The 25,869-nt window shown below is 42.3% G+C and overlaps 3 protein-coding genes across 9 annotated transcripts in view; 1 reads left to right on the top strand and 2 right to left on the bottom strand.

The window, feature by feature from the left end:
- Positions 1–157: 157 nt before the first annotated feature.
- LOC108036480 (uncharacterized) lies at positions 158–12,211 on the top strand. Of its 2 annotated transcripts, none has more exons than XM_017112660.3 (3): positions 158–1,398; positions 6,326–6,596; positions 7,766–12,211. In XM_017112660.3, the coding sequence occupies exons 1-3, from the start codon at positions 1,387–1,389 to the stop codon at positions 8,932–8,934; spliced, it is 1,452 nt and encodes a 483-aa protein (XP_016968149.1). In that variant the 5' UTR covers positions 158–1,386; the 3' UTR covers positions 8,935–12,211. The 2 variants fall into 2 exon arrangements, with proteins under 2 accessions (XP_016968149.1, XP_050744255.1); XM_050888298.1 differs by lacking the exon at positions 158–1,398 and adding an exon at positions 3,919–4,907.
- A 656-nt stretch (positions 12,212–12,867) lies between these two features.
- Positions 12,868–18,756, bottom strand: LOC108036609 (myeloid differentiation primary response protein MyD88). The gene is made up of 5 exons (XM_017112871.3): positions 17,323–18,756; positions 15,266–15,555; positions 15,034–15,202; positions 14,771–14,957; positions 12,868–13,956 (listed from the first exon to the last, which is right to left on the bottom strand). The coding sequence occupies exons 1-5, from the start codon at positions 17,891–17,893 to the stop codon at positions 13,521–13,523; spliced, it is 1,653 nt and encodes a 550-aa protein (XP_016968360.3). The 5' UTR covers positions 17,894–18,756; the 3' UTR covers positions 12,868–13,520.
- An 844-nt stretch (positions 18,757–19,600) lies between these two features.
- The window catches only part of LOC108036467 (pneumococcal serine-rich repeat protein), a 78,700-nt gene continuing 72,431 nt past the window's right edge, over positions 19,601–25,869 (bottom strand). For 4 of the 6 annotated variants that reach the window (XR_007763985.1, XR_007763986.1, XR_007763984.1 and 1 more), the window contains one exon: positions 22,983–23,101. Coding sequence is in view for 2 of the 6 variants with exons in the window: in XM_044091779.2 (XP_043947714.1) it covers positions 22,980–23,101 (122 nt within the window). In the remaining 4 variants the exon portion in view is untranslated. Of the gene's footprint in view, positions 23,102–25,869 lie in introns of all 6 variants that reach the window. The other 2 variants (XM_044091779.2, XM_017112642.2) reach the window with 1 other exon arrangement.

The raw sequence follows: 25,869 nt of genomic DNA on the forward strand, positions 1-25,869 counted from the left end.
TTAACAATTAATAATTACACACAGCCCTTACAAATAAAATATCGATAACTTTCTACCAAATCAAGTTGGCAGCCCCCGTTAGTATCTTCCAGCACGCGTTTTCTGAACCTCCCAAAAGTATGCTGCAAAAATACCACAAGTAAAAGCTGCTGCTCCGATAACGATATGCAATTCAAGTGCTGTTGAAAATAAAATTGATTTGCATTGCATTTGTTTTTAGTTAAAGAAATATCCAAACGTTAAAACAGATCAACCAATACATAGTGTTTCAATTTGTGTAGTCAATCGATATCAGGTGGTTGAAGCTGTCCAGTCAATCGATATCGGGTGGTTGAGTTTGCAAAAAATCCGGTTAAGTGAAGGGAGATTTGTTCTCAAAATTGAATTAAATGTTATTGTTTTCGCACAAAAAGAACTCGTTAGTCGCCAACACAACAAATCCCAGTGGTCAAACGGACTGAACTGGACAAGCAAACAACTGCCAAAAACTAGAGCGTATGTGAAGCAAAGGCGTGTGTGCGATACACACCAAGCGATAAGAGAAAAAACGGTTAACGGAAAGCTTTCAAGGATAAGAAAGTTAAACTATATCCAGGAAAAAGAAGCAAAAACAAAAACAACGAAACGCGTGTGCCGCAAAAATTGGCGAAAATCGCAACAAAAAAGTGTATGTCAAATAGGAAAATGTGGCTCCGCCAGCGATAACGGTACTCCAATGCGCTCTCTCGCACGCACACAGACACACACCGCACACCACCACTACCACTGCCAAACAGCGAGTCCTGACCAACAGCCGCACCTATAAAAGTGGGCGTAGGTAGAGACAAGTCGCCGTAACAAATTGCCCACTAGAGATGTATGCTAATTGTTTAAACAAATCCAACCTGGCTTAATCCAGCCACCCAAGCGAATTCCGATACACACCTACACACACACACACCCGCACACACACGTACCCACGCAGGAGGTGAGGAAGAGGATAGGAGAGGAGAGGAAGGGAAACTAAGCGAAAGGACAGGACAGAAGGGCAAGAAGAAGAACGTAGCAGCATCGGCGCGTTGGAGAAATGTGCGGGAAGAGAAGATTGAAAATAAACGTGTAGTAGAGAATTTTTGAAGCACTCACACGCACCCCACCTCCACCTCCCACACTCGTGCTCTCTCTGTCTCTCCGCTTATCCCGTTTGCCGCCTACACACATACACACCTACTACATCCCTGCGTACGTACGCTCTCGTATCGCGAAAAGCGTAAGCTTTGTTGTTGCTTCTCCCACTTCCTCTCTTGCTGCGGAGCTTCTGGTGCTGTTGTTGTTGTTGTTGTGGTGGTTGCCGCTGAGCAAATGGCAGACCCTCTAAGCGGGCGCCGCTGGTGATAACATGTCGTAATGGCCAGAGAGGTAAGTGCAAACGTGCTGAAAGCAAAGCCGGCAACTGCGGCCCAATAACCGTTTCGATTTTCCCGATCGCAAGCGTATCGAAAGTGCATCCGCCAAAATCAGCTGTTCTCACTTTGTCATCATCATTCATATTTCGAAACATCTCTCACGGACCTTGCCCAACACTACTACGGTTAACTGTTAACCGATTAACTTAATATCTACTTGCTATCGGCCATCTTTCACTAACATATAGTTTATATTGTGAGTCATATAAAAAAAAACCCCACAAGCAAATTTAGAGACAGAGAAATCTGATTGGTTCTAAGTTGTGTTGATGTACGTAAGAGCTTTGACCGAAGATATTTCTAAATTCCGCTGAATGTCTTCCATCCATAAACATATTTAGCGATTTCTGTGGTAGCGCAATTTACCTTTTAATGAAAGTTATTACAGAGATGTCGCTTAAACAAACACGGTTGTAACTCCTATTGATGTACGTTCGAGTTCCAACCGAATTCAGTTTAAATAAATTTCCTCGACACCCCCAAATGTGCGAAAAAAAACCTATAGCCTGACTTCCGTATATAAAATAAATTTGATATTAAGTTTTTATTAATGTTTGAGGTGACTTAAAAATGTTGTAGGGCGAAATTGGGGTTCAGTTTCTACTTGCATCAATAAAAAAGTTGCCTAAATGCCGTCCAAGAAGATTTCTGTGTAAATCGCTAGATTTCTAATCAATCTCCATATAATATTTTATTTTAGAAGACTTTAAGGAAAAGGTTCTTTAGAAAAAAAACCTAGAACTCTAAAGCATATACTGAGGTGTCACAGAAATCTCTTCCAAACAAACTCGGTTGGTTTAGTGTATTGATGTACGTAAGAAACATAACGTATTTTGGTAGGAAAAGGTTTTTGTGACACCCCCAAAAGCCCACTGTGCTGACAACACTATTTTTAAGTTAATTATGGAGAACCATTTATTTTTTAATCGTTTTTGTTGATTAGTTTTATAACGAGCAGAAATATACTTGGAACTTCTGGCAACCATTATATATTGAGTTATTAAAATGTTAACCAATCAGAGCGTCCACCTTGGGGAGCGCGCACTGTAGCTTTAATGAAATAGCTATGCCTGGCTTAGGCTACGGAGGCTCCGCTGTATCTATTTGAATTTTTCATATGACAACCTTTGCGAGTGTATCCAGCAAGGCGTATCGCTGCGGATGCTCCGCATCCGCTAGAGGAACCTATTAAGCCTGTGGCCCGCATTAGTCTCTTTGTGTGCGTGTCCCCCAAGCTCCCGTTCTGCATGTGTGTGTGTGTGTGTTTAAGCATGTTTTATGCAGTTCCTTCGTTTCGTTTTGCTTTGCGGGTGAGTGAATAGCTTTGACCCAAATAACTGAGGTAATACTTACGCCTCACAGATGTGCCACTCCCCCAACGCCCTCCTGGCCCCCCTCCCTCCACCCCCCGCTCCACGTGCAGCTGCAACTGTTGTTGTTCTTCCTCTTCTTCCACCCCCTCTGAAAGGAATTTTTCTCTCTGGCTTGTCCAAAATTGTTGCTTTGAGAGCATGTCGCCGAAAAAAAAGAAATACTTGCAGATTCCCCAAGCTTAGGAATTCCCTTAAAAGCTGATAAAATGCAGCGGAGATTGCTTTTAGTTGGCAGTTGATCTGGCATTATTTAGCATAAACAAAACGAGAATGTCGCTGCTTCTTCTTGCAACTAAGAATCTCGGCCAGCAGCAGTTACAGTTATTTCGGAGCTCTGTTACCCTTTAACATACACAGCTGGCAGTGCTTTTTCCAGAGAAGAGAGGGAGAGAGAGAGAGCTTCATTTAAAATTGCATCTCTCTCCCCCTCCCTCTCTTATTATTTTTATTAAAAGACCTAAATGTTTAATGTTACAGCTTAAATGTTAAGCGTGCTATGACCCTTCAAAAGCTCTCTATTTCCCAAGCACAAACAAGCCAAAGGTAACTGTTAATTGATCGGCATTGATTGGGTTGTAAATATTGACAACATCAAATGCTTGGGATCCTGAGGAATACTTGTAGAGCGATTCGTTGGGCAGAAGGTGCGCGCGCCTTGGCGTCCTGATTATATCACATTGAGGCAAATGTAGGCCAAAGCACGGTCAAACAATGTTAACTGTTCAAACAGAGAAATTTCAAACGGGAAAGGCTTAAAGTACTGATAGTGGGATAAATAAAATGAGACTAAAATATAGTTAGGGAGCTCAGTGCTTGTGGATGTGTGAGGGGGGGGGGGGGGGGGGGCGCCCTCTTAAATGAACTAGATAGTAGTAACGGCGTTTTCCCCACTCTATCCAGCCATCTCTGTCGCACCCGCAAAGCTTCGCGCTGCATTTCACCTCGTTCTCACTGCACTTCTCTCGCGCTTATGCCCCGTTCTCAGTGCAAAGCGCTGTTAAAGCGCTGCAAAAACGCACCCAGCCCCAAAAGGCGTAGTGAATTCCGATGCAGCATCTCATCTCATCGGGAAAAACTCACAGTTTGCTCTGCCAGGCTGCCAGGCACACAGGCAGCGAAGGAAACGGCTGCTGCCCGCAGTGGAAACACCACGCTTTCTAACTGGGTGTGGACTAAACCAAAATCCAGCGTTTTTCTACATAAAAAGTAAAGTTCTAAATAATAATTGTAACTAAGGCTCCATAGCTGAGGCAGCAGCAGCGCGTTTGATGAAAACGAAAACTCGGCGGTTTCACGGGCAAAACGGGCGCTGCAGGCGCGTAGTATCCGTAAAGTGAAAGTGCGAAGGTCAACCCGCCCTGACCTGCCCTAAAAATACGAGTACGAATGCGAATGCGAAGTACGAGCAGTGAAAAGCGAAATTTGAGGCACATCTGCTCTGCAAGTTTTTACAACAAACTTAATATACGAAAATTAAGTGTACGAGAGCAACCCTTTTTACCACAAACAACATTTTGTGCCAAAGTGCAATATTTTTTTTCGTGAGCCCCTTAACAATTTTTGTAATAACGAATTTCCTCCCCCCCTAAAAACGCAAGGCATTTAACACACTCGAACAATAAGCAATAAGCTTTAATATTTTGTAAAACTTTTGGTAAAAAAAGAAGAAGTATTCGAAAACGGTTTTCTACAAAGCGTACAGCGCGCGTTTATATAACTGATTTTGAGAAACAAACATGGATTTCTGGAGCCTGGAGCTCCAAGTGTAAGACGACCTTGGGGAGCAAAGGGGCCCACAATTGCCAGGCAGAAGTAGTGCAGATTCGGCCTAAAAGTGGCTGGCAGCAGCAGCACCACCAACAGCACCACCAGCGCCACCATGTGGTCCAACGCCCTGTGCACGCTGGGCGTGACGAAGCCGCTCTGCAACTGTCTGAGCATCAGACAAGTGGCAGCCGCAGCTGCGGCGGCGGCCCAGGCCACGCAGGGCGTTGCTGCCTCTGCCGCGGCGGCGGGTGGGGGCGGAGTGGCCGGTGGGGCCATCACAACGGGGCCCTCGTCGGCCACAAACGGCGGACTGTCCGCAATGGTAATAGTTCTGCCCTATCACAAGACATTTATCATCGTTCAACCACATTCAGTCGGCGTTTATTTAGCTGTCAGGTGACTGGGTCCCAGGTTCGCATCCGTTCGCTGTTTTCCGATAAAATCTTACAACATTAGGATCTACTTAAGTTATTATACCATTACCAGGCTTAACTTTCCCGTGTGTCTTTAAAGTATTGCCATACCAACAATTTATAAAAAAAATTTCCCTTTAATGATTTCAATTCATTAGGCAATTTTTTTGTATTAAATTTTTTTTTACGATTTATAGATATTTTTTAAGGGGTTTGTTGGGCTTGCTAAAACTATTTCTGGTTATATAATAGTTTAAATTTAAAGCTGTTTAAAATAATAATCAGCTGATAAAAGAAAAAAATTGGTCTCCTACCACCGTCTTAAGCACAAAATAACAAATTTAATTTCCAGAAGTATTCCAGAAGCCGTGCTTCTTGCACCTTTGTGCAATTATTAATTTTAGAATTTATAATAGCCAACCAATGCCTCCCACCTCGCCCCCATTTGCCACCCACAATGCCATATGGCGTGGGGGGCGCAGCAACTGACCTATCCCAAAGGCGAAAAAATCAGAGCGCAGTGACTGCCACCGAGAGGGGAGCACACAAAACAGCGAGCGAACGAAATGAAATATTTTATGAAAAGTTTTCTGCTTGTTTTCGGTGTGGAGGAATAAGCAAAATGTCAACATGAATTTTTTGTAATTTTTCAAACATTTTATTTTGGGGTGAGCGGGCGGGCGGAGGCTGGGGGCTGCAGGGGCAGGGTGGGCCGAAGAGAGATATTTGTATTTGGCTCGTGTGCTGCACTCGTTACTGGGTCACTGGAGCGCCTCACTCATGTCCTTGCAATACATTAAACATTGCAGCTTTCGTCCTGCTCGGCTGGCCGTTGTTGTTGTTCTCGTGGCCTGCAACTGTTAGCCAACAGCTGTGAGCGCTGTTAGCCAAAAGGATTCGTTTTCACTTTTCTTTGGGCCTTTAAAACGCTTTTTCCTCAATCGTAGGTAAAGGCTTCTCTCGGGTCTTTCCTTATATAGGGTTTGCTACCTGATTTTATATTATTTCTTGAACCTTTTCTATATTTAATTGGCGTTATAGCTCGTTGTGGCCTTGACATTTGCGCCCTTTTTAAAGCCCGAGAAGCCCAATTAGCGGGCTGAGGAAATTATGACACAGCCCGGGCCTGCTGCCACACCCACTTGTCAGTTTTTCGTGCGCAGCGTTTCACAGGTGTCACGCCCATCCTGCATCGCACATCGCACATCCCACATCCCTCATGCCCCCTTAGCATTATCCCCCCATGCCATCGCCTTTCACTTTCCCCTCCGTCAGCGCATAGAATAGTAATTCGTAAAACCCAGCTAATCCAAATTTCTCTTCGCAGGAGTCTCGCGGCAAGAGACCACTGAAAATCTGGGACAGCTGGCGGAATGTGCGCAAGGGCGTCGTAGTTGGGACCTTCGAGGAGCTCTTGGTCCGCGGCAAGGATAAGCTGGGGGTTCCTGCTTCAGAACCGGTGCGCGTTGTTCTGGAGTGTGATGGAACCCAAATCGAGGATGGCGAATACTTTCGCACCCTGGCCAACAATACGGTGCTGCTGCTGTTGAGGCAGGGCGAGCGCTGGTATCCCACTGGCGTCGATGTCATAAAGGCTGGTGGGTCTAGCTATATGCTCTCTGGAGCTGGAGATCAGTACTGTTCACGGGAAATGTCTATTAGCCAGCTGGAAACCGAATATGATATAGTATTTATACAGTACAGTGCTTAGAGGAAATCTAAATCAACTAGCTGGGAATCGTATATTCCCTACAGATACATTTGAATATTATGTTTACTTCAATCATCCGCAGATAAATTAGAGTTTTTTATTACTAGGGAAATAGTAAATTATTCGATGCACACTTAAAAAATTTTGTAAGCCTTAAAACTGGTTTTAATGCAAAATGTTAAAAAGCGTACTTAAAAAAAAACCTTTTTGAAATCTAAATATTAGTGTGTCCAACAAAAATGCCCTTTCCATTGTTTTTCTTTTAGTTATTTATGGTAAATAAGGTTAGTTTGCAGGGAATGTCAAGAAACAAGATCTTCTATTTAAGCCAATTTTTTTCTTTTAATTTACCTGAAAAAATGACTAAATTTTAGAAATTTGTACTAGCAAATTGGGAATTTAGCAAAAAACATTTCCATGGCGGTAGTTTAAACATTTTATTTCAGGGCCAATTGTTTATAAATTTATTTTAAATTTGCATAGTTTGTTGATTTTGTTTAATTTAAAGGCAACGGAAATTTAAACAACGATCTTGAATTCGTACCCTTGTTTTAAAACACATTTTCGCTTGTTCCAAAATTAGATCTGAAAAACAATAAATTGCAGTATTCTTTTAATGCGATTCCCTTCAGAAAGCTATTAATGTTTTCATTGTGAACATTTAATTGCAAACAAAAAACGTTGTACGTAAAAAACAAAGAGTTAAACAATTGCTTTACAAAAGGAATTGACTTCTCCTAAGGTCTTCTTGTTTGAAGAAGAATACGTTTTTGCGAATTAGGCATGTGTTGGTTCCAATGGTATAATAAAAGAAAAAAAGAAAGACTAAAATGCTTTGGGCAGATGGAAGACTATCGAAAAAATAGCAAGATTAAGCTTATAAACTTTGTTAGGATAGAATACGTCGACCTATGAATACTTAACTGGGAGATGAGAATATTAGCACTCATAAGATGTGAGAATTACGTCAGCTGACTAATTGATCTAACAGTACTGAATTCTAGCTTAAAAGTCCCCACCAACACACCAGAACTGATCCCATCTTTTCGCCCACAGCCATATCAGCTATTCCGAAAATCGTCTGTGAGACGATTCATGCGCTGGAGTTGCATGATGAGACACCGTCGTGGAAGATCATGGATAACAAAGGGCGTGTCACGGTGGTTCTGCACTGGGATCAGCGGCAGGGTGGAGGAGGCGGCGGCGGAGGGAGTGGTGGCGCCGGCGGCGGTGTGGGGAGCATGTGCTCCGGCCTGGGCAGCAGCAACGGTCTGCTGTCGTCCGACAAGTATTCGCCCTCGAAGAAGGGCCTCTCCGCGCAGAGTTCGCTGGACAACAAGTCGGTGTCATCGCAGTCCTCCCAGCCGCGCTATGCCAGCCCCCAAATAACGGTGATCAGCGACGATGGACCGGCGAGCATATACCATCCCGGTGGCGTTGTCCTGCCGCCAGGAGTTGTGATACCCGGCGGCAGCAGGCGGCTCTCCAAGCAGGGCAGCTCCTTCGACAGCAACGTGGGCGTGGGCGTTGGAGCGGTCCATGTGCATACGCCGGAGTGCGCCCACCACGCCCACACGCCCAGCAGGGCGGGCAGTCCCAGCACCACGGAGTGCGACTTCCACTGCTGTGCCCTGCACGAGGAGGGGCGCAAGATCGCCGTGCACAAGAGCGTGGCCACGTCGCCCATCCAGGATGGGAGCAGCAGTCCCCAGCCGCAGTCGGCACCATCGGTTATGGATCCTATGCTCGGCGGCAGTGGCAGCAGCGGCGGGGGGAGCGGCAGTATGCAGCGTCGTTCGTCGGGCGCCAAGGGACATGTGCGTTTCCTGGACATCGCCCCCGAACGGGATAGCTCCGAGAGCGAGACGGAGAACACGGTGATGGAGGACGACAAGACGACGACGGAGAAGTTTCTGCTGCTGATCGACCAGCTGTCGGTGGACCAGAAGCGCCACCTTAGCATCAAGGACATCGGCATCATACTGGAACGCCTCAACTCCAAGATTCTCGACGTGGAGCGATTGGATCGCGAGTCCGAGTCGGATGATTGCTACAACTGGACGATAAAGGCGACAATACGCGGCGATGCGCTGCGCGAACTGGGCGTCATTTACAATGGCAACTACTATGCCATCTCCGAGCACCCCGGCTACAAGGAGGAGCTGGAGGAGAACGGCGAGGAGGTCGAGGAGGAGGAGGAGGAGGATGAGGAGGACAGAATTTAGAGTGCCAACGACGGGCAGACGGGCAAACCCACAGGTTCACGAATGTCCCACGTTGGGCGCCACGGAAGGTATCAATAAACTAGCGCATTTTACAGAAACAAAAAACGAAAAAATGGAAAAAAAAACAAAAAATAGGAGTAGCCCAGCAGCTCAACACACACTCACACAACAGACTCACACACACACCAACATGCATACATATATACATATATACTTATATAAAATAATTACGAGAATATAATAATGCAAGTCGCACATTGTACAATAGTGAAGTAAGCATAAACGTGAATTATAAAAAGGCGAAAGCAAAGCAGCCACACACCCAGAGACACACACACCCGAGCCCACAGCAAGCGCGAACCATGCTAACGCCGTTTTTTGTAGCATTTAGGCCAGAATTCTCATAGACGGGGACCGACTTCAAGCGATGGAGTGCAGCTGGTTGTACACGGTGAAGCGGCAGGCTTGTAGCATAGTAGCAACCTTATCGAAACCCGAGCATTTAGCCCCTACAGCTCGCTCCCCACTTATGGCCAGCTCAACAAATTTACACAATTTCGAGTTCGAACTCCCCGAAAAATCAACCCATAGATCAGTTGCAATCCCCCAGAGCCACCCGAACCCTGTGTTGTTATTATCGTTGTTGTACAATAGATGTTTCGTATTCCGTTGTGATTGTGTGCCAAAATAGCCTTATTTAGTTGGATAGCCCCACACACAGACTGCCACTCGAGTCAGGAAATCTAATCTAAAACCCAAAGACTATAAGTTGTGAAAGAGATATAGATAACAGAGACTATAAATTGTTGTTGCCAGAAAAAAAGTAAATGATGACGGGTTCTAACTGATAGGTTCAGTCGGTCTCTCGTTTCCTATGATGTAGTGAGTTCCTCAGTTTGCTTTTCGATCTGCCCCCGCCACACCCCCAGCATTTGTATAGTTCCTGGATAGCGCAACTCTCTGGTTTAAAGCCTATTATTTGTTAATGTTGTTGCATTTATCCCCCGATAAAAGAAAGATACATCCCACAGATCATCCGCATCATCAGCATGTAAAACTGCCGTTATTTGTAGTGTTGTCAAACGTTCAACAAATCGCGCACAATGTTAAAATTAAACACGGAGAATAGAAACAATAAGCAAGATGCTCGAGGCTCGACGATCGACGATCGATGATCGATGATCGATGCTCGCAAAATGCCTGACGAACAGACTAAAAAATGTGTGTGTAGTAGACATGTAGACCGCCCCCGCATGGCCTCCAAAATCAGCCGTAGGTCCATTGGGAGTATCTATCAGAACACGACATCACACGATCGCAATCGAAATTGTAATTGGAACAAATGCGTAAAAGCGAAAACACTGCCAACATCGCCATTAGCATTCGCATCTGCATCTGCATCCGTTGGCTTAGACTTTCAACTTCCGGAACCTCGACTGTTCCATACGGGTATCAAGCAATCGGGGAAATCGAGGGAGCAGTAGGTTTGGGGATTCCTGGACACAGGACTCTCAAGCGATTTATCTTCTGAAGTACAACGAGTTATTCAATTTAGCAGAATTCAATTTAAAATCAGCTAAGAAAGTAGATTCTTAATATTCCGTTTAAAGTTAACTATAATATTTAAATTTACAAATTCTATAATATTTTAATAGACCGCTTAGAAAGAGTGTACATTTACTTTAACAATTTTAAAACACAGTTCTTAACCTTTCCAAATATCTCATCTGATAAAAAAGTTTAAAAGGCGTTCCCCAAGTGATATTTCTAAAATGTATTTAAACCTAACTTTGGCTAGTATTCTTTTCCACTTAGGAACCTTTTCTAAGACCTATGTAAAAATCTGTGGTGTCCCTTTAGGACTTTAACAGCACCCGTAGCTGGTCTACGTGGCCCATCATTTTGTCCTGGATTAGATATATGGGAATTTCTTTTGTTGGCTTCTGCTGCTCCCTCAGATCCTCAGACACCTTGAGTAGTAGGCAAAATGTTTAAATAACCTAAACAAAGCTGAGCTCAGCCAATACTGTATGGCGCTCTAAAACCGAAAACTAACTTTAGTGTAACACGGAAAATAAAAAGCGGAAAAAAAGAAAGCGATTTTTAACAGACGTTTGTCCAAGGCACAAATCTAAAGCATTGATGCGAGAAAATTAAATGAGAACCTAGTATGTATAAATGAAAATTGAAATTGATAATTGATTGATAACGATAATAAACGAAAAGCTAGAAGAGACGAGGAGAAGCAAAGCGATGAGGAAGAACGTTAAACGAGAATTCACAATTAGCGAGGCGAAAAACAAATTCATTAGCGTTGTTTTAATTTATTAGTAAGTCGAAGGCGGCGAGCGACCCAAAACACGACGATGAATATATCTCCATGTGTATGTATGTATGATTAAAGGACGGAGTACGAGGGAGGGGAGTCGAGTTACAGATAGATCGAGGAAGGTAGTTCGAACTTCGAAAACACCTAAGCGTATTCAAGAGCAGCGTAACATAGTTATAAGACGGGAACTCGCAATACGATGATAACTCAACTTCCAAACCGATACAGACTTCTTCAGCTGACTTCCATAATCATAATCATTGTTAACACTTAAATATAGAAGATAACGCTTTAAAAGAACAAACAGACAGACTTACACGTACACGACCCTTGGTTCCGGTTGAGTTAGTTAGGTTTTGTTCGATCCCCCAAAAGAGTCCCCGAAACGAGTCCAAGACCCATCCAAGTTACCAGTGTCCAGAGCCCAGTTCCACTTCGAGCCCCACGCCCTGCCCCTCCACTCAGACTCGTCGTCAAACACACTCTGTGTAAATGCAATCAGTTAGATTTATAAGATGAATAACAAGTCGAAACGAATGTAAGACATCCCCAAAGGAGAGGCATTAATTAAGCTACGAAACAATTTGCAAATAATACTCATAGAGCGCGAGGCGAGGCAGAAGATGCAACATCATGCGTTACATTGTTTTAATATTGCGAATTACGAATAAATTGATCAATTACATATACATACAACAAAGAGCAAACAAATTACAAACTGTTTTTATTAATTTTGTTAAACGATAATGAAATCATTAAAATAACTCTAACAAAGGAAAACAAGCTAAGCGGATAACAAACGACAGATTAAAATTAATAACGTATATAAATCGATATATATATAAATACACACACTCACATAAAAAACAACATTGAGCAGAGAAACAACCAAGCATAAATTCAATTAAAAGTAACAAAACCAAAACAAAAACAAAAGAGAAAAACAAAGTTTAAACAACAAGCTCAAGTCGCCAGGAGCAGTAAGGCTAACAAGAAAAAAAAACAAATTTGTTCACAGTGTAAATTGTAACACACAGAGAGCGAAATTAAGCGCAGGATGAGGCGAGGTGAGGAATGAGAGCGAGGAGCTATTATTAAAACATTAAACGATTTAAACAATAAAAACCAGAAAATAAATAAAACAAAAAAAATACAAAAATTTAAACCGATTCGAACTGTCTTGTAGATTAACCGGAACCGAACCTGATAAACAATTCCACTCAATATGTATGTAAATAGCGGGGGGATTCACACGCATCCACTGCACTGTTTATTAAACAAGATCGAACTAAAGGTTGTCTACATCCAACAATAAATTATTGAGCCAAACACTGAGCAGTTTATTGCCGCCCATTTCCGGCCCACGGCTACGGTGCGTTTCATAACCATAAATGACGCGTGGCGCGAAGGTCAAAGTTCTGGCGATCGACGACCGACATTGAGCAAGTTTTTATTTGGCTGCTTAATATAGCATGCCTAAACATAGCACGGCTGTTGACCCCTTATGCTTGCGAAACGCACTGTCCAAAGGCTCGCCGTACCTCAGGAAAAAGAGTCGGTGCCTTGTGGCATTCTGTTTTAGTTGATTACGTATCTGCACCGTATTGATAATCTTTGCTTTGCTTTTTATTAAGTGTGTGCAATCGGCAACCTTAAAGCTAATCACAAGGGGGGAACTGGCACCAAGGCGGTACCCAAAACAAACAAAACATACCTATTAGAACTGCTTGAGCAATTTACAATGTGCAATACTCGTAATACGTATAGTTTATATACTCGTATGGACATTACTCATCCCACATGGGGTCTGAGCTCTGAGTTGCGAGCACAGCCGCAGAGATAATTAAATTAAGTAAGTCACTTATCGAACGCGTGACTAACAGTTAATTGAGCACTTCGATTAGCAGTGTCGCGCATTTAACCTCAATTTGTCTGTTTATCAAATCCACGTTCGTTATAGTGCATATGGTATATCATATCGTATATCGCATCTCTTCGGTGCTCTGTGCGTGCCTGTGATACATTTGTGCTGATATGTGGTATTGTCTTTATTCGTTGTTGTCTTATGTACTGTAAGTTAACAAGTGCGTCTAGGTGTATTAAGTTAGTTGACTTCGATAGGGATTAGGCTAAGGACTATCACTAAGCGTGGAGGGTGACGACGTGGGCCGACCATTTTTGGCCGCCACTAGACTGGGCGCACGACTGGGAATCAAGGGGTCAAGCGAATGAATGGCCATCCTATCGCTAGGATCCCTCAGCCCGGCGTCTGCAGCTTGTTGCTGGACCGGGAGAAGAGGGCCTTCTTCAGGATGTTCGGCTGCCACTTGATGAAGCTCTTCTTGCTCTCCGACGTGGTGGAGATGTTGGAGCTGCTGGCGCTGAGTGTCCTCTCCCGCTCCGTAACGTTGATGGTGCTGACGGAGTGCGCGTGGCGCAGGGTCTTCGCACTGCCGCCCTCGTTCTTGGGCGTCTTGGCGAAGCTGTGCGTGATCCTGCGCAGGAAACGATCCTTCTTCTTCGGCTTGTGCTCCGGCAGAGGGGAGCCGGTGTCGCCGGATACCGAAACGATTGTGGTCTCCGCCTCCGGCACCTTGAAGTTGGGCAGGTCGGTCACGTCCTTGTCGTTGATCTGTATCCGAATGCTGGGCGTGGTCACCCGCGGGGGAGCCGATTCCTCCACCGGCGAGGGTCTGTGGGGAGGCAATATGAGCATTACTGATGATATTAAGGTTTTTGGAAAGCTTCTCGGTTCAGAAGTAAACCTTGTTTTTCATTATATAATCTAACTTCCAAATCTTGTGTATTATAAAGAGGGAGATATTTAGTGTTATAAGAGATTTTTGGAAATCATATCGGTTCAGTTTTAGGATCTATTTCTTCTAATACCATAAGACACCCTAATTTTTCATTATATTACTTTACTACCAACTTTTTTATATTACGAAGAGGTTACTTATGATACAAAGGTTCTTTTATCGGTTCAGTTTTAGGATTCTGTTCCCTTAATACCCTCAGACACCCTCATTTTTCATTATATCATCCTACGAATAACTCTATTATATTATAAAGAGAGGGATTATCTATTTAAAAAGAGTCTCAGTTTAGTTTAACGATTTGGTTCTTATAAAAGGCAAAGCATAATTTTCCATAATATAATTTTACTACCAGAATTTTTATATTATAAACGAATAGCTATTTTTTTTAACTTTTCACTACAAGTTTATTACGCATACGCAGTGTATTACTTCTCGAGCGGTTTTTTTAAACCGTAAAACTAAATAAAAATTCCTGCTTGATTGTTCTAAGGTTGATCGCTCATATGGTATGTGTTATTCGCATATATATTTTGTATACAAGCAGTTCGTATACATTCGAGAACTTGTGTGAGTACACAATTTACCTTAGTTTATTTTTTTTTATCGCATAAATTTGTAAACCTTTTTTATCCACTACCTTGAAAGTACTTCTTCCCTCCTCCCAGATTTATACAGAATCAGCACTTACGTTTGCACCTGTCGCGTGGAGTAGATAGAGCAGGCATCCAGATCGTGCAGCGACCGCGCCAGCTTGTCCCAGAAGTTGAACAGCTTGGAGTCCCCGGCGTACTTGATGTGCGTGTAGATGCCCAGGGTCTGGGGTATGTGCATATCCGGCTTGTACAGAATCGGTATGATCTTGCGCGAGTGGTTCTCTGCGAGAAAACAGAACGGGCAACTGGTTAGGTGGTCTGCTAACCCTGAACCACCAACGGCGTGGCGGCTACTCACCGATTTGTATCTTCTGGGTGAAGTTCACGAGGTACGTGTTCTCCGGACTGCGAAGAAACTCCTCTGTGAGCACGACGATCAGGTGGTTGCAGCGGGTGGCCATGAAGTGCGAGAGTTGGACATGCTCGAAGGGAACGCCCATTAGCATGTCGCGATGGCGCAGGAAAAGCTGTCATGGCATGTTCATCGGTTATTCGCTGGAAGCAAAAGGCATCCGAGAGATCCCACTCACCCTGAGATTGTATCGCTCAGACTCCAGATTGTTCATGATCTCGGTGGCATGATCGATGTCTGCCTCGGCGTACAGGACACAGGCATTGTATCTGGGCAGCGGTTGGCCCATCTGCACGTATCTCTGGTCCTCTTCGCTCAGGATCTGCACACTTTGGCCCACTGTGACGTTGTTGTTGCTGCTGTAGTTGTTGTTGGTCTCCAGGCAGTCGCTGGGCGGCGAGGGATACGCCTCCAACAAGGAGTTCTGCCGCTGCTCCTGCTTTGTATTGAAGCGCTGGGTGTCCTTGGCTGTCGGAGGGGTATATCAAATGATTAATAATATGTAGTCAAGTTTTTTAAAGCTAATTTGGAAAATTTAAACTGAGTTAAGTATTAGGAACTTGTGCTAATAATATCTATTTGAAATGTTTTGTTATAGAAGATCTTGCCAGTCGTCTAAATAACATATTTATTTCTAGTACTGTCTTCCATTCTAAAATGATAAACAAAATTTATATTTCTGCATTCAGAAGCATGTTTTCTTGGAAATCAACAATAACAAGCTGCTTCTATGCCCGACAGTCTGGCGTAATTTTAAGCATTATATGCTGTTTATGAGTCGAAACCGAGTCCAAATTGCACAATATATTAAACACAATTTCCAGATTCAACCAGTAATAATTTAAAATTATTAAAAACTCGCCCTAGGGTGGTCAAATAAATATGTTTTTGATAAATCTATCTTTGGCCTTCTAAGCTATTTAATTTGTTTTTAAATACAAAGTGAGTTCAAGGAAATCATAGAAACAGTTGACCAAAACAAAAATTCAAAAAATATCCCCATGCAAATAAATATTCCTAAACAAAATGTCTGCTCCGAGACTTTTTACGGATGACGGCCAATTTTGTCAGGTGAATCCCCTTTGTGAAAATAATATAAGAGAATTTTCCTTAATGACAGACATTTTACTGTGGCTTAAATTGTTTATGCATGTGGCAGGGATTTTACAAATTATGGCCTGGAGATTTTCATTTATGACACCAGTTTTTTTAAGTGGATAATAAAAAGTATTACGAGTACAAGGAAACCCTTTGTTAAAAGTAATAAATAAACAAAAATCAATCAAAAGTGGTTGACTTTTATTTTTGTAACTACATATCTAGAATCCATCATAACTCAATTGGTTTATGTATTTATTGATAGCCATTGTTGTCCATTCGTTTATGTATTCATTGATAAGCTTTGTTTGTTTTAGATATACTCGTCATAGATAAGTTAAATATATACACGTTCCGCATACAACCGATATCGTTAAGAACATCCCTTAAAGGCAATCATTAATGGCTATAAATCTAATAGCTAATCCATAAACAAATTTTATTGTTAATTGCAAATAAAATAATATTTAAATGATCTATTTCCGTTTTTTTCTATGACAAGTTTTCATAGGGCTTTGTAAAGGATAGTTCCTAACTCTTTCACTAAAAGCCTTTCGAGAAATTGATATTATTATTTTAAACACCATTTAGATCCACAATAAAAATATTAATAAAATTCATAAAAATATTTGTATTATTTTTATTAACAATATATGAATATATATCTCAGTCTAAGGGAGTTATTTTAAAATAATAATAGTTATTTTTCTATTTCCTTACGTTTTATATTTCAATCTGTAATAACCGATTTCTTTTTCTACGCTTAGTTTTTATCTTTTAAATGATAGCTAAATAGATTTTTGATATTATACCATTTTGTGTGGATCTGTTACCAACAATTTTAAGCTTCTTAGAGATATGTTCATTATAATTGGTAATAACACCTAAAAGTTGGCCCTAATCTTAGGCTTCAAAATATTGATTGTTATTCTTCAATTCCCTAGAAATCGTTTAAAAATGAATATATGATAATCAGAATACTCCGCCAGACACACGAACCGCTTAGTTAAAGAGTAATCTATAGATAATACAATTATAGATACCGACCGCCTGGAACTCTCTGGAAGAAGTTCACCTATGCAGTACCAGAGACTACAGAATACGCATATTTATCTCTACAACCGCTGGAGTACCCACCCAGATTCTCCTGGATATCGTCGCAGACGTCCCACCGATCGATGATGCCCAGGTACTTCTCGAGGTTGCCCACCTTGGCGGTCTTGGGGCTGCGCTGGCACCAGCTGGTCAGCAGCAGCTCCATGGGATTGTTGGCGTTCTCCTCGACGAAGCCCTTCTGCTCGGCCAGCTCCAGGATGCCCCGCCAGTCGCGCTGGTAGCCCTCCTCGGAGCGCAGCACCTTCTTGCGGTTCAGCATGCGGGACAGCTGGTTGCGCGTCTCGACGCCCAGCTCGGAGAGCGGGGTCTCGTTGAAGTACCCCATGCCCATGCCCGCGCCCGCGCCCGCGCCCGCGCCCGCGCCGATCCCCGATCCGGAGTCCATAACTCCCTCGGCCACCACCATGTTGGCAGCGCGATAACGCCGCGGGCTGACGTCAGTGGCGCAGTAAAAGTGCTGGGGGGGTGGCGGCGAGTGGGAGTGCGGATTGGGCGGGTGATGGAAGTGGGAATGGGTCTGGAAGTGCGAGAGGGGATGGAAGTGGCAGTGGGCAACCGAGTGCTGCTGATGGCATACAAATCGAGGGCGCATTCGCACTTGGCGCTGGCTTTATTGGAATAATTGGATGGTTTGTCTCGCGCGGCTGCCCTGATGCGATGTGTGCGTTTATCAACTGACGTTTATCAGTCGAGAGGGCGGGCAGTAAGAGCGATGAGGCGCGTGAGTTTGCCGTTGTATTTGTATTCCAATAACTCTTTTTTCCAGATCGCGCGTGCTGTTCGCGGGCGGCTGGAACTGGAACTGGAAGTGGAAGCGCTTGGAAGGGGGGTGGCTGGGGTGGCTGTGGTGGTGCTACTATGCGAAATGGGCCGAGTGACCTCCAGCACCTGGCCGCGTCACAGTCGCGTTGTTTTTGTCTCGGATTCTGTTTTTATTTATCTGTCTGCTCCGCTTCGCTGTGGCGGAGGCGATCTTCGTTTTTCAGTATTTCACCTTTCGTCTGGCGTATGATTTTTTTTGAAATATTGTTTAAATATACACAAGACACACACGCGCGCGCACACACACACACACACACGCACACACACTGGGCGAGCACAGAAATAAATTTTATTCGCTTTTCGCTTTTTCGAGTGCGACCGCTCCGGTTTGTTGTTTTGTTTCGACTGGTTCTGTCCGCCGTTTCGTGCTTTTGTTTCTGCCTCGTTGTCCGCTGGCCCCGCGCCCCCGCGACAGCCCCGCTCTGCACCCCTTTCTCCTTTCTCCACCGACGCCTGTTTATTTTGGTTCCACGCGGCGCGGGGCGGAGGCGGCACTATCTGTATCTGCTCAGCTGCTTCGGTTGGTCTGCCAGGCGGCTGGTCGACTGACAACAGTCTGTTTGCACTGGCTAATTGCTTATTAATTTATCTTCACTTTGTTTCCACTTTTCGGACCAGATCGCGATCGACGGGCAAAGCTGGCGCGAGGAGCTTTTGGGGCGCCAGTCATCAGTCATCGGCGGGGCCATTTGGTATTTTCTAGGGACGGGCGCCTGTCTTCGGTTGGGGCTGCGGTATTTTGTGCGGGTGGGGGCACACTGAGAGCCCCCAAAGCTTTCAGCTGCCCTTCCAAAAGCTTGCGAGAGATGGCGCCCCATGTAAGCCACTTAAGATACATCTGAAAGATGTAGTATCTCAATCTTTTAAAATCTGTGGATAGCATTTTCGTACTTTAGGAGTGCAACGCAAGCAGAAGGAGCATTTTGTGGATACTATTTGGGAAACTACCAATATTTTTTAAGCAACTGTTATTGAATCTGTAATTTGATCAGTTAAATACTTTTTGTATTGATAGTGTTATAGTAAGTAATATAAGTAAATTATGTGTCAATAGATAGACTAATAACTAACATTCACCTTTAAACCGAAACCCTTTGGGTTAACAAATAACATTCGTAGTCCAAGCAGCCTCTAGTTAATAATTAATACCAACTATGTTTCAAACTTATACTTTTAACATGAATGTTAAAATGTATTTTTATAAAATGTATTCTGGAGATAAAAAACTTCAATACAATGACTTGTATTAATAACTATAACTGAGTTTTATTGTAATTCAGAAGATTTAAATAAATACAAACATAAGTCTCAATCTTTCTTTTTTTAGTAGCTAGGCATTTAGCTTGCCCAATGAACATTTTTAGAAATATGTACTTACTTTACTTCCGTGCCAATTATGAACGAGTCCCCCAGTTGCGAATTCGCCTCACAAGGCATTTCCAGACAAACACCGCATAGTCGTAAATAATACACAAAATCCACTTGTAAATTCAGTTTATTTTCATTTGATTTTCTTTGTTGCTGCCGTGGTCGAAGCCTGCACTTCAACGCTTTTTCAATTTCAGTTACAAATACTGAGATATACTTACTACACAGGTGACACAAATTGATTTATCGCTTGTATGGCTTTGTTTGACTTTTTCTTTCGATTCAACATTTCTTGCTTGATGAATAAAACGCTGAGGGCGTTCAAATGTATTTTTAAATATATTTGTTTTGCATTTTTCATGGTTTACTTTTGTAATTTTCGTTTTTTGTTTTTCGCTTGGCGCTGCCTTTCGCATTGCCAGCAACAATTAACAGTAAAAGTTGATTCCTTGCACACAAGTTGAAGTATTACCTGTTTCTGTTTGATTTCCGTTTCCGTTGTTAATTTATTTAATGTTGATTTACTTGGGATAAGCCTTTTACATTATTTATTCATTTACGTACCTACTTGGTATTTACTCATTTGGTTTCTGTTTCTATTTACAATACGTATGCTTCTGCTGAGTGTGTGTCTTTCTTTGTGTCTCGTTATACTTTATTTTGTTTTTCACTTGTAAATAATTGCTCAAACTGGATTGGGCACCAAAAGTCTCTCGTTCAAAGGCTAAAAAGTTTGATTTTTTCTCGAGAAATAATTTCGTTATTCGTTAATTTATTCATGCTGCGTGTTTGTGTGTTTGACCTGTGTCATTATCCATTATTCATTGGTATTTCTGCCCTAAAACGTTACGAGTTTTTCAATTACATCAATTTTCTTGCTTCGATTGTAGTTGGTTGTATAATAATTCAGCTTACATTTTTACACTTAGCTAGCCGTAATTACACACATTAGTTGTATTGTTTCAATTAGTTTCCCTTACCTCCACTCAGATAATGCCCCTTTATTCTCTTTATTTTTATAAGCATGCAGTTAAATCAATTATGCGAACCTAGTAAATATCCTCTGCCCCTCCTATGTTAAATGCAATTACTAAGTACAATGTTTTGCTTGATTGTTTATATTATTAAGTATCCTCTGCGGTTCCTTGATTTTGATTCCTAGGCCGAAATGCAAATCTTACAAATCTGAATGAGGTGTGTGAGTCTTTGTCTTTGACGTACTTGCATTGCATTTAACAACGATCCGATTAAGTGTATTAGATTACAATTTATTGAGCTAATTTAAAGCTTTCCATTTGTCTTCGTCCTGCCCATCCTCCCCGCCTGCCAACAAAAATACCAATAACTGAGGGAATAAATTATTTTGATTTCGGTGTTAACTTGCAGATGATGAAAAATATTATGGATTATTTCAAATGACCATAGGGAAAACAAAGAGATTTTGGTACATGATAGCCGGTTTGTCTCGAAAATTATTTCCGTATTTGTCTATTTTCTCTTTGTGTTTTTATCGAGTTTGTGCAGGTGAAAGCCGGGCAAAATAATATTATTCCTATCTGTGGATCTGGCATTAATTTTAACGCCAGAAACCAAAAACCTATTAAATTGCCCTTGTGCATTCGGGCGAATATTAGAAAGCATTTGCGATGTGAAATACATTTCCGGATAATTGGTAATTGGGCAGAGAGATGGGGCTGGGCGTTCGGGGTAGTTTCTTCTCAACTTTTGAATTTCATGCTTTCAACGCTCTGTTGTTGCTGAAACCGATAGAAGTTTGCTTCAAGCTAAATTTTGTCGTTAAACTTTGCAACTGAGTTAGCACAGGTTCGTAAAATTATTCACTTTGGTAAGGGCTGGGCAATCGCATCGACCTCATTTCGGCTGCCTGACCACAAATTAATTGTAACATTGAACACCTAAAAAAACATTTAACATTTAGCTTAGTTTCACTTAGTTTAAATCCATTTAAAAATTAATTCGACAACAAGCTCGTTTTGCACTTAAGTAACAGTTTTTTGTTTCACATCGATCCGCTAATTAACTAACATTTCCTCGTTATTATTATTCAATTGTTTATTAATTTACGCTACGCCACACTTCGTTCTGCAGGCTCTCATTAGGATTTTGTAGGTTGCTTCTTTGTCATTGGCACAAGTTGTGTGTTTGTGTTTTCCAAGTATGAGTAAATCTATTGAATGTTTCTTTGCTGCACTTTTACAATTAGTGTTAACCTATGAAAATCGTATTTTTACTCAAAATTGTTCTTGGAATACTTGATACTTCTCCGTCTAACTCTGCTCCAACGTCTTCTAAGAGATACAAAAACTTTTCTGTTTTTTATTGCTATTAACATTTACTTAGGAGTACTTTTCAGTTAACAACTTAGCTTCAGACGCAACTATTGACCAACTTTCTCCTCTCGCCAGCTGCCCAGTCGACGCCATTCAGGAGCGGAGTTTTCTTCTTTTTTCGGGGGGAAAACCAAAGGGTGGAGTACTCAGCTAAAGAAAAATTGAAACCATTTGGCTAATCAACTGAATAATCGAAACCTTTCGCTTAATTGCTCCTTCCACTTGGCGTCGTCCTGCAGCCTCAACTAGATCATATCCTAGCGCAATAATTACAGGACAATCGGTCCCGTTCTGGTAAACAATTTCGCCATCAAAATTGCTGTGGTATAGTATTAACCTTAAAATACAAAAAACTTGTTAAATATTTAAAGCTTCCATTAAACTGAGTGTCTTGTTTTAAATTTTAAAGCAACCGACTAAATGATTTATGAAGAATTGGATCAGGCGTAAAATTCTTTGGCGATTTGAAAACACCTGAAAATATGCCTAAAATATATCATGAAAAACAGTACAAACTAGTTTTGTACATGGGATTCTTTTGGAATAAAAACTACTGTTGCATATTTTTAGGCGCATTTGCAAGTGATTTTAAATCCATTTAAACTTTTTCAGGTGAATTTGAATACCAGAACGTTATCGATCTAACATTTAAAATGCCATCGAAGTAACTCTATAAACAACGTTTTTAACTATTGACTAAACTTCATCACTGTTCGATTTTATATTTTGTTTGCTCTAAGTGGAGTCTACCTCTCAGTTAGATATAAAACAAGTGATTTCCGCTCGGGCAGACTTAACTACAATTAGCATTAACTTTAGCTTTAGCCGAGCACTTCGGAGTGCTCCATCCTCATTTAGTTGTGTTTTATTTTTTAGTTAACAATTTCTTTTGTTTCGTTTTCTGGGATTCTTCTGTTCTTCTTTGTAGCTTTTGTGCGCATAACTTTGATTGGGGATGGCGGCAGGGGAGCATGGGAGAGAGGAGTTTGGGGGTGGTTGCAGGAAGAGGGGTCCTTTGGCTTCCTGCCACAAACTTGTTGTTCCTGTTGCCAACCGCTGGCATTTCCAGCTCGCGCTGACATCTTCCATCCGGTCGCATCTGGCGCTGCTGCAGCGGTGTCACTTCCTTCCTTCCGCTCAGGGAACGCCCTGCATCTGCATCTCCATCTGCTGGCGCTGCAGATTCAACTCGGTGCGGTTCCTCATCATCCAGGTGCGCTCCAGATTCTCGCGGATGTTCCGCTCGTTCTCCTGTCGCACTGTCAACGATAGAGATCGGTGTGAATGATTTCGGAATTCATTTGTGTAAAAATTCAGCTTGATTGAAAGTATATAAAAAATATATATTTAATTATGTTTTAAGGAAAACCAAGTATATTGCTCATTTACCAAAATATTTTGTAATAGCCAAAAAAAGCCTTAAATAAAAGTATATTTTTCAGGAAAGTGCAATAAACACCATACAATGTCAATACATTTTTAAGCTATTCCTATATTTGGTAAATGAGCAATAATTTTCTACTTAACACCTCCTAATAACTCTAATGGAACAAGTTCTTAGGCATATTAAATAAACTAAAAATTCACTGCGCACTCGTTATCTTCCTGTTGCATTTCGTTCAAACTGCAGTTGAAGTAAATGCCTGTTGATGAATTCTCGAATGCAACTTTCATCAATCCAGACTATTTACTTTAAACACAGTCCAACATTTTTCATCTTGCGTTCTCTTGTTTTTATTTCCGTTTCCGCTGTTGGTTATCACGTTCGCATATGTGTACACATATCAAGTACGTATTCCCCATTTCACACACGGTACTCGTTTTTTCGCACCCCCTTGTTGGAAGAACCGCCTGCAAAAACCCCCCTCACAAAACCCCCTTGACATGAGCCCCTGCGATTGTCGTCGCGGTTGCTGTTTGCTCAACGCTTTTGTGCATTTTACAGCAGTTTTAATTAACGCTCAACAAACTGGAGATGGCAAACGGGAATGGGATTGGCATGGACATGGGCATGGGCAGGGAATTCGTTGGCAAAGGGGGGAATTGGATGGACAAACATTGGTCACCTGCCCCGTGGGTGTTGTGTAAAGTGTCAAAATTTGTTTGCCAATCAATCACAAACATGCACGCGGACTGAGTTGCCACAGTTGCAGTCACAATGTTTGGTCTGTTTTGTTTATTCGCTGGCGAAACTGTTGCACATACCATATAACCCTAAATGTTTTAGTTCCCTGCTTTTTGTGTGTTAAGGTCCGGTGTTGTGTGTGTAATTTGATTGATTTGCCCGGAAAAGCTGCTAATTCAGTGTGTTCCAGAGATCGGGATGCATATTTGTATGTATGTTTTTGCCATTGCTGAGCTCGCTCACACACACACTTTGTGCCCGGCTGAAATTTAATTAAAAAATTCCTGCCCCAAATGGACGACCAAGGCAAACAAAAACTCAGGCACTGCTGCAAGGCTAGTGCAAAAATTTAAGTAATTTTCCCCTTTTTACGCTCTCATTTAATTGCAAAAATTAGTAATCCCATTTCCACCCGCAGCCAGGGACTTTAACGAGTGCAAGAGCAACCACGATGCAACATCACACATCGCTGCCGCCGTCGTCATCAAATTCATATGCACATATATGTGGGCCAAAGGCCACACGGTGGTGGCTTGCAACCGCCTGGCCGGGATGCGTCCATGTCCAGCCACCACCCAGGACCCAATCCACATCCCCATCGTCAGCCCGTGCCTTTGCATGGGCTATGAGGCGTAATCGCAACGTGTTAATGCCAAAGTGGGGACATGGGAGTGAGAGGGTGGAAAGTGGGAGTGGCCGGGAACAGGTGACGGCGCCTGCCATTATTCACTTGGCCAAGTGCTGTTTGTGGCTGGCTTTGTTGCCGCTCGGATAAGTAGGAGCTACTCAGCACAATGCCTCCTCCGTTTGGCCTGCTTTCGGGCACTGGAGTTGGCCGGCTGGTGAAGGGTGGATTTGGCCGCCTCTCAGGTATTATTTATTCGCAGATTAATAATCTCCTTTGGGCGGAGAGTTTATAGGGCCATAGGGAATCCTACGAGTTCATCTAGTATCAATGGTAAATGTAAAGCAACTCATGCTCTCAGTTTGTTATTGGTTTTTGTCAATAATTAAATATCCTAAAAGCTGCCTTTACTCAAAAGTACAGAAAATTAAATGTAAAATAATTGTAAAGCACTTTAGATTGAATTTTAAATTTTGGAGTAGATAAATGATAACCTAAGAGTGTAAAACCAAAATTTTAACGTCTCCAAAGATTTTTAATGGTTGTCAAGTATTTTGACTTCTAGCGAAGTAAATTTCGGGAGATTCTTAGTTAAATTGGATAACATTTCATTTCGATTATAATTTATACATTAAAAATGTGTACTTTCCATTTATATTTATATTTTTACAAAATCTTATTTTTCTTTCTTAAACTAGAAAAAAATTAGAAGAGTGCGAAAAATTTATTAATTTAAAATCATTAAATAAACTACCCTTTTAAGCGAACTATCCCTGGTTACAGGACACGGCCTAGTTGAGCACTCCCCGGGTCCTCAAGGACGTGGGTGAGCCATGTGCGTGCCCAGTTCCTGGAGCAGCTCACGTGCGCCTTTGTGCGCGAGGCTATACGAGACCAATTAACATATAACTTTCCCACCGGTAAACAAGTTAAATTGTTAACAGCCATTATGGGCGCTCATAAATGCTGCCGAGTAACTTTGAGCCTCCAGAGCCCCCGGCCTGCCCACACTTTCCATTCAGCTGCCTGCTCTGTCTGCCGGGCGCTTTGTCTTTCATGTTGTTTAATTATAAATGTGCCGTTGAAAGCAAAAGACCCCCGACCACTGCTCCTCCTTCGGATCCTGTGTCCTGGCCGTCACGCCAGTTTGCCTGACGGATGGTCGACCGACGGCTAATTAGCAGCCTGGGAATGGAACTGGCGCTGGTTGTGGCTCTAGGGATTGTTTCGCATCTATTGTACCTTCAAATTGAATTTATTGATGCACTTTTGTTGCC

The sequence above is a fragment of the Drosophila biarmipes genome, chromosome 2R, assembly GCF_025231255.1.
Source record: "Drosophila biarmipes strain raj3 chromosome 2R, RU_DBia_V1.1, whole genome shotgun sequence".
Lineage (NCBI taxonomy): Eukaryota > Metazoa > Arthropoda > Insecta > Diptera > Drosophilidae > Drosophila > Drosophila biarmipes.

Coding starts and splice junctions, on each gene's coding strand:
- LOC108036480 (XM_050888298.1), top strand. CDS start 4,698: ATGTGGTCCAACGCCCTGTGCACGCTGGGCGTGACGAAGCCGCTCTGC. Junction 4,908..6,325: donor ACGGCGGACTGTCCGCAATG/GTAATAGTTCTG, acceptor TTCTCTTCGCAG/GAGTCTCGCGGCAAGAGACC. Junction 6,597..7,765: donor CGTCGATGTCATAAAGGCTG/GTGGGTCTAGCT, acceptor TTTCGCCCACAG/CCATATCAGCTATTCCGAAA.
- LOC108036609 (XM_017112871.3), bottom strand. CDS start 17,893: ATGCGCCCTCGATTTGTATGCCATCAGCAGCACTCGGTTGCCCACTGC. Junction 15,556..17,322: donor CGATATCCAGGAGAATCTGG/GTGGGTACTCCA, acceptor CCCCTCCGACAG/CCAAGGACACCCAGCGCTTC. Junction 15,203..15,265: donor CTGAGCGATACAATCTCAGG/GTGAGTGGGATC, acceptor ATGCCATGACAG/CTTTTCCTGCGCCATCGCGA.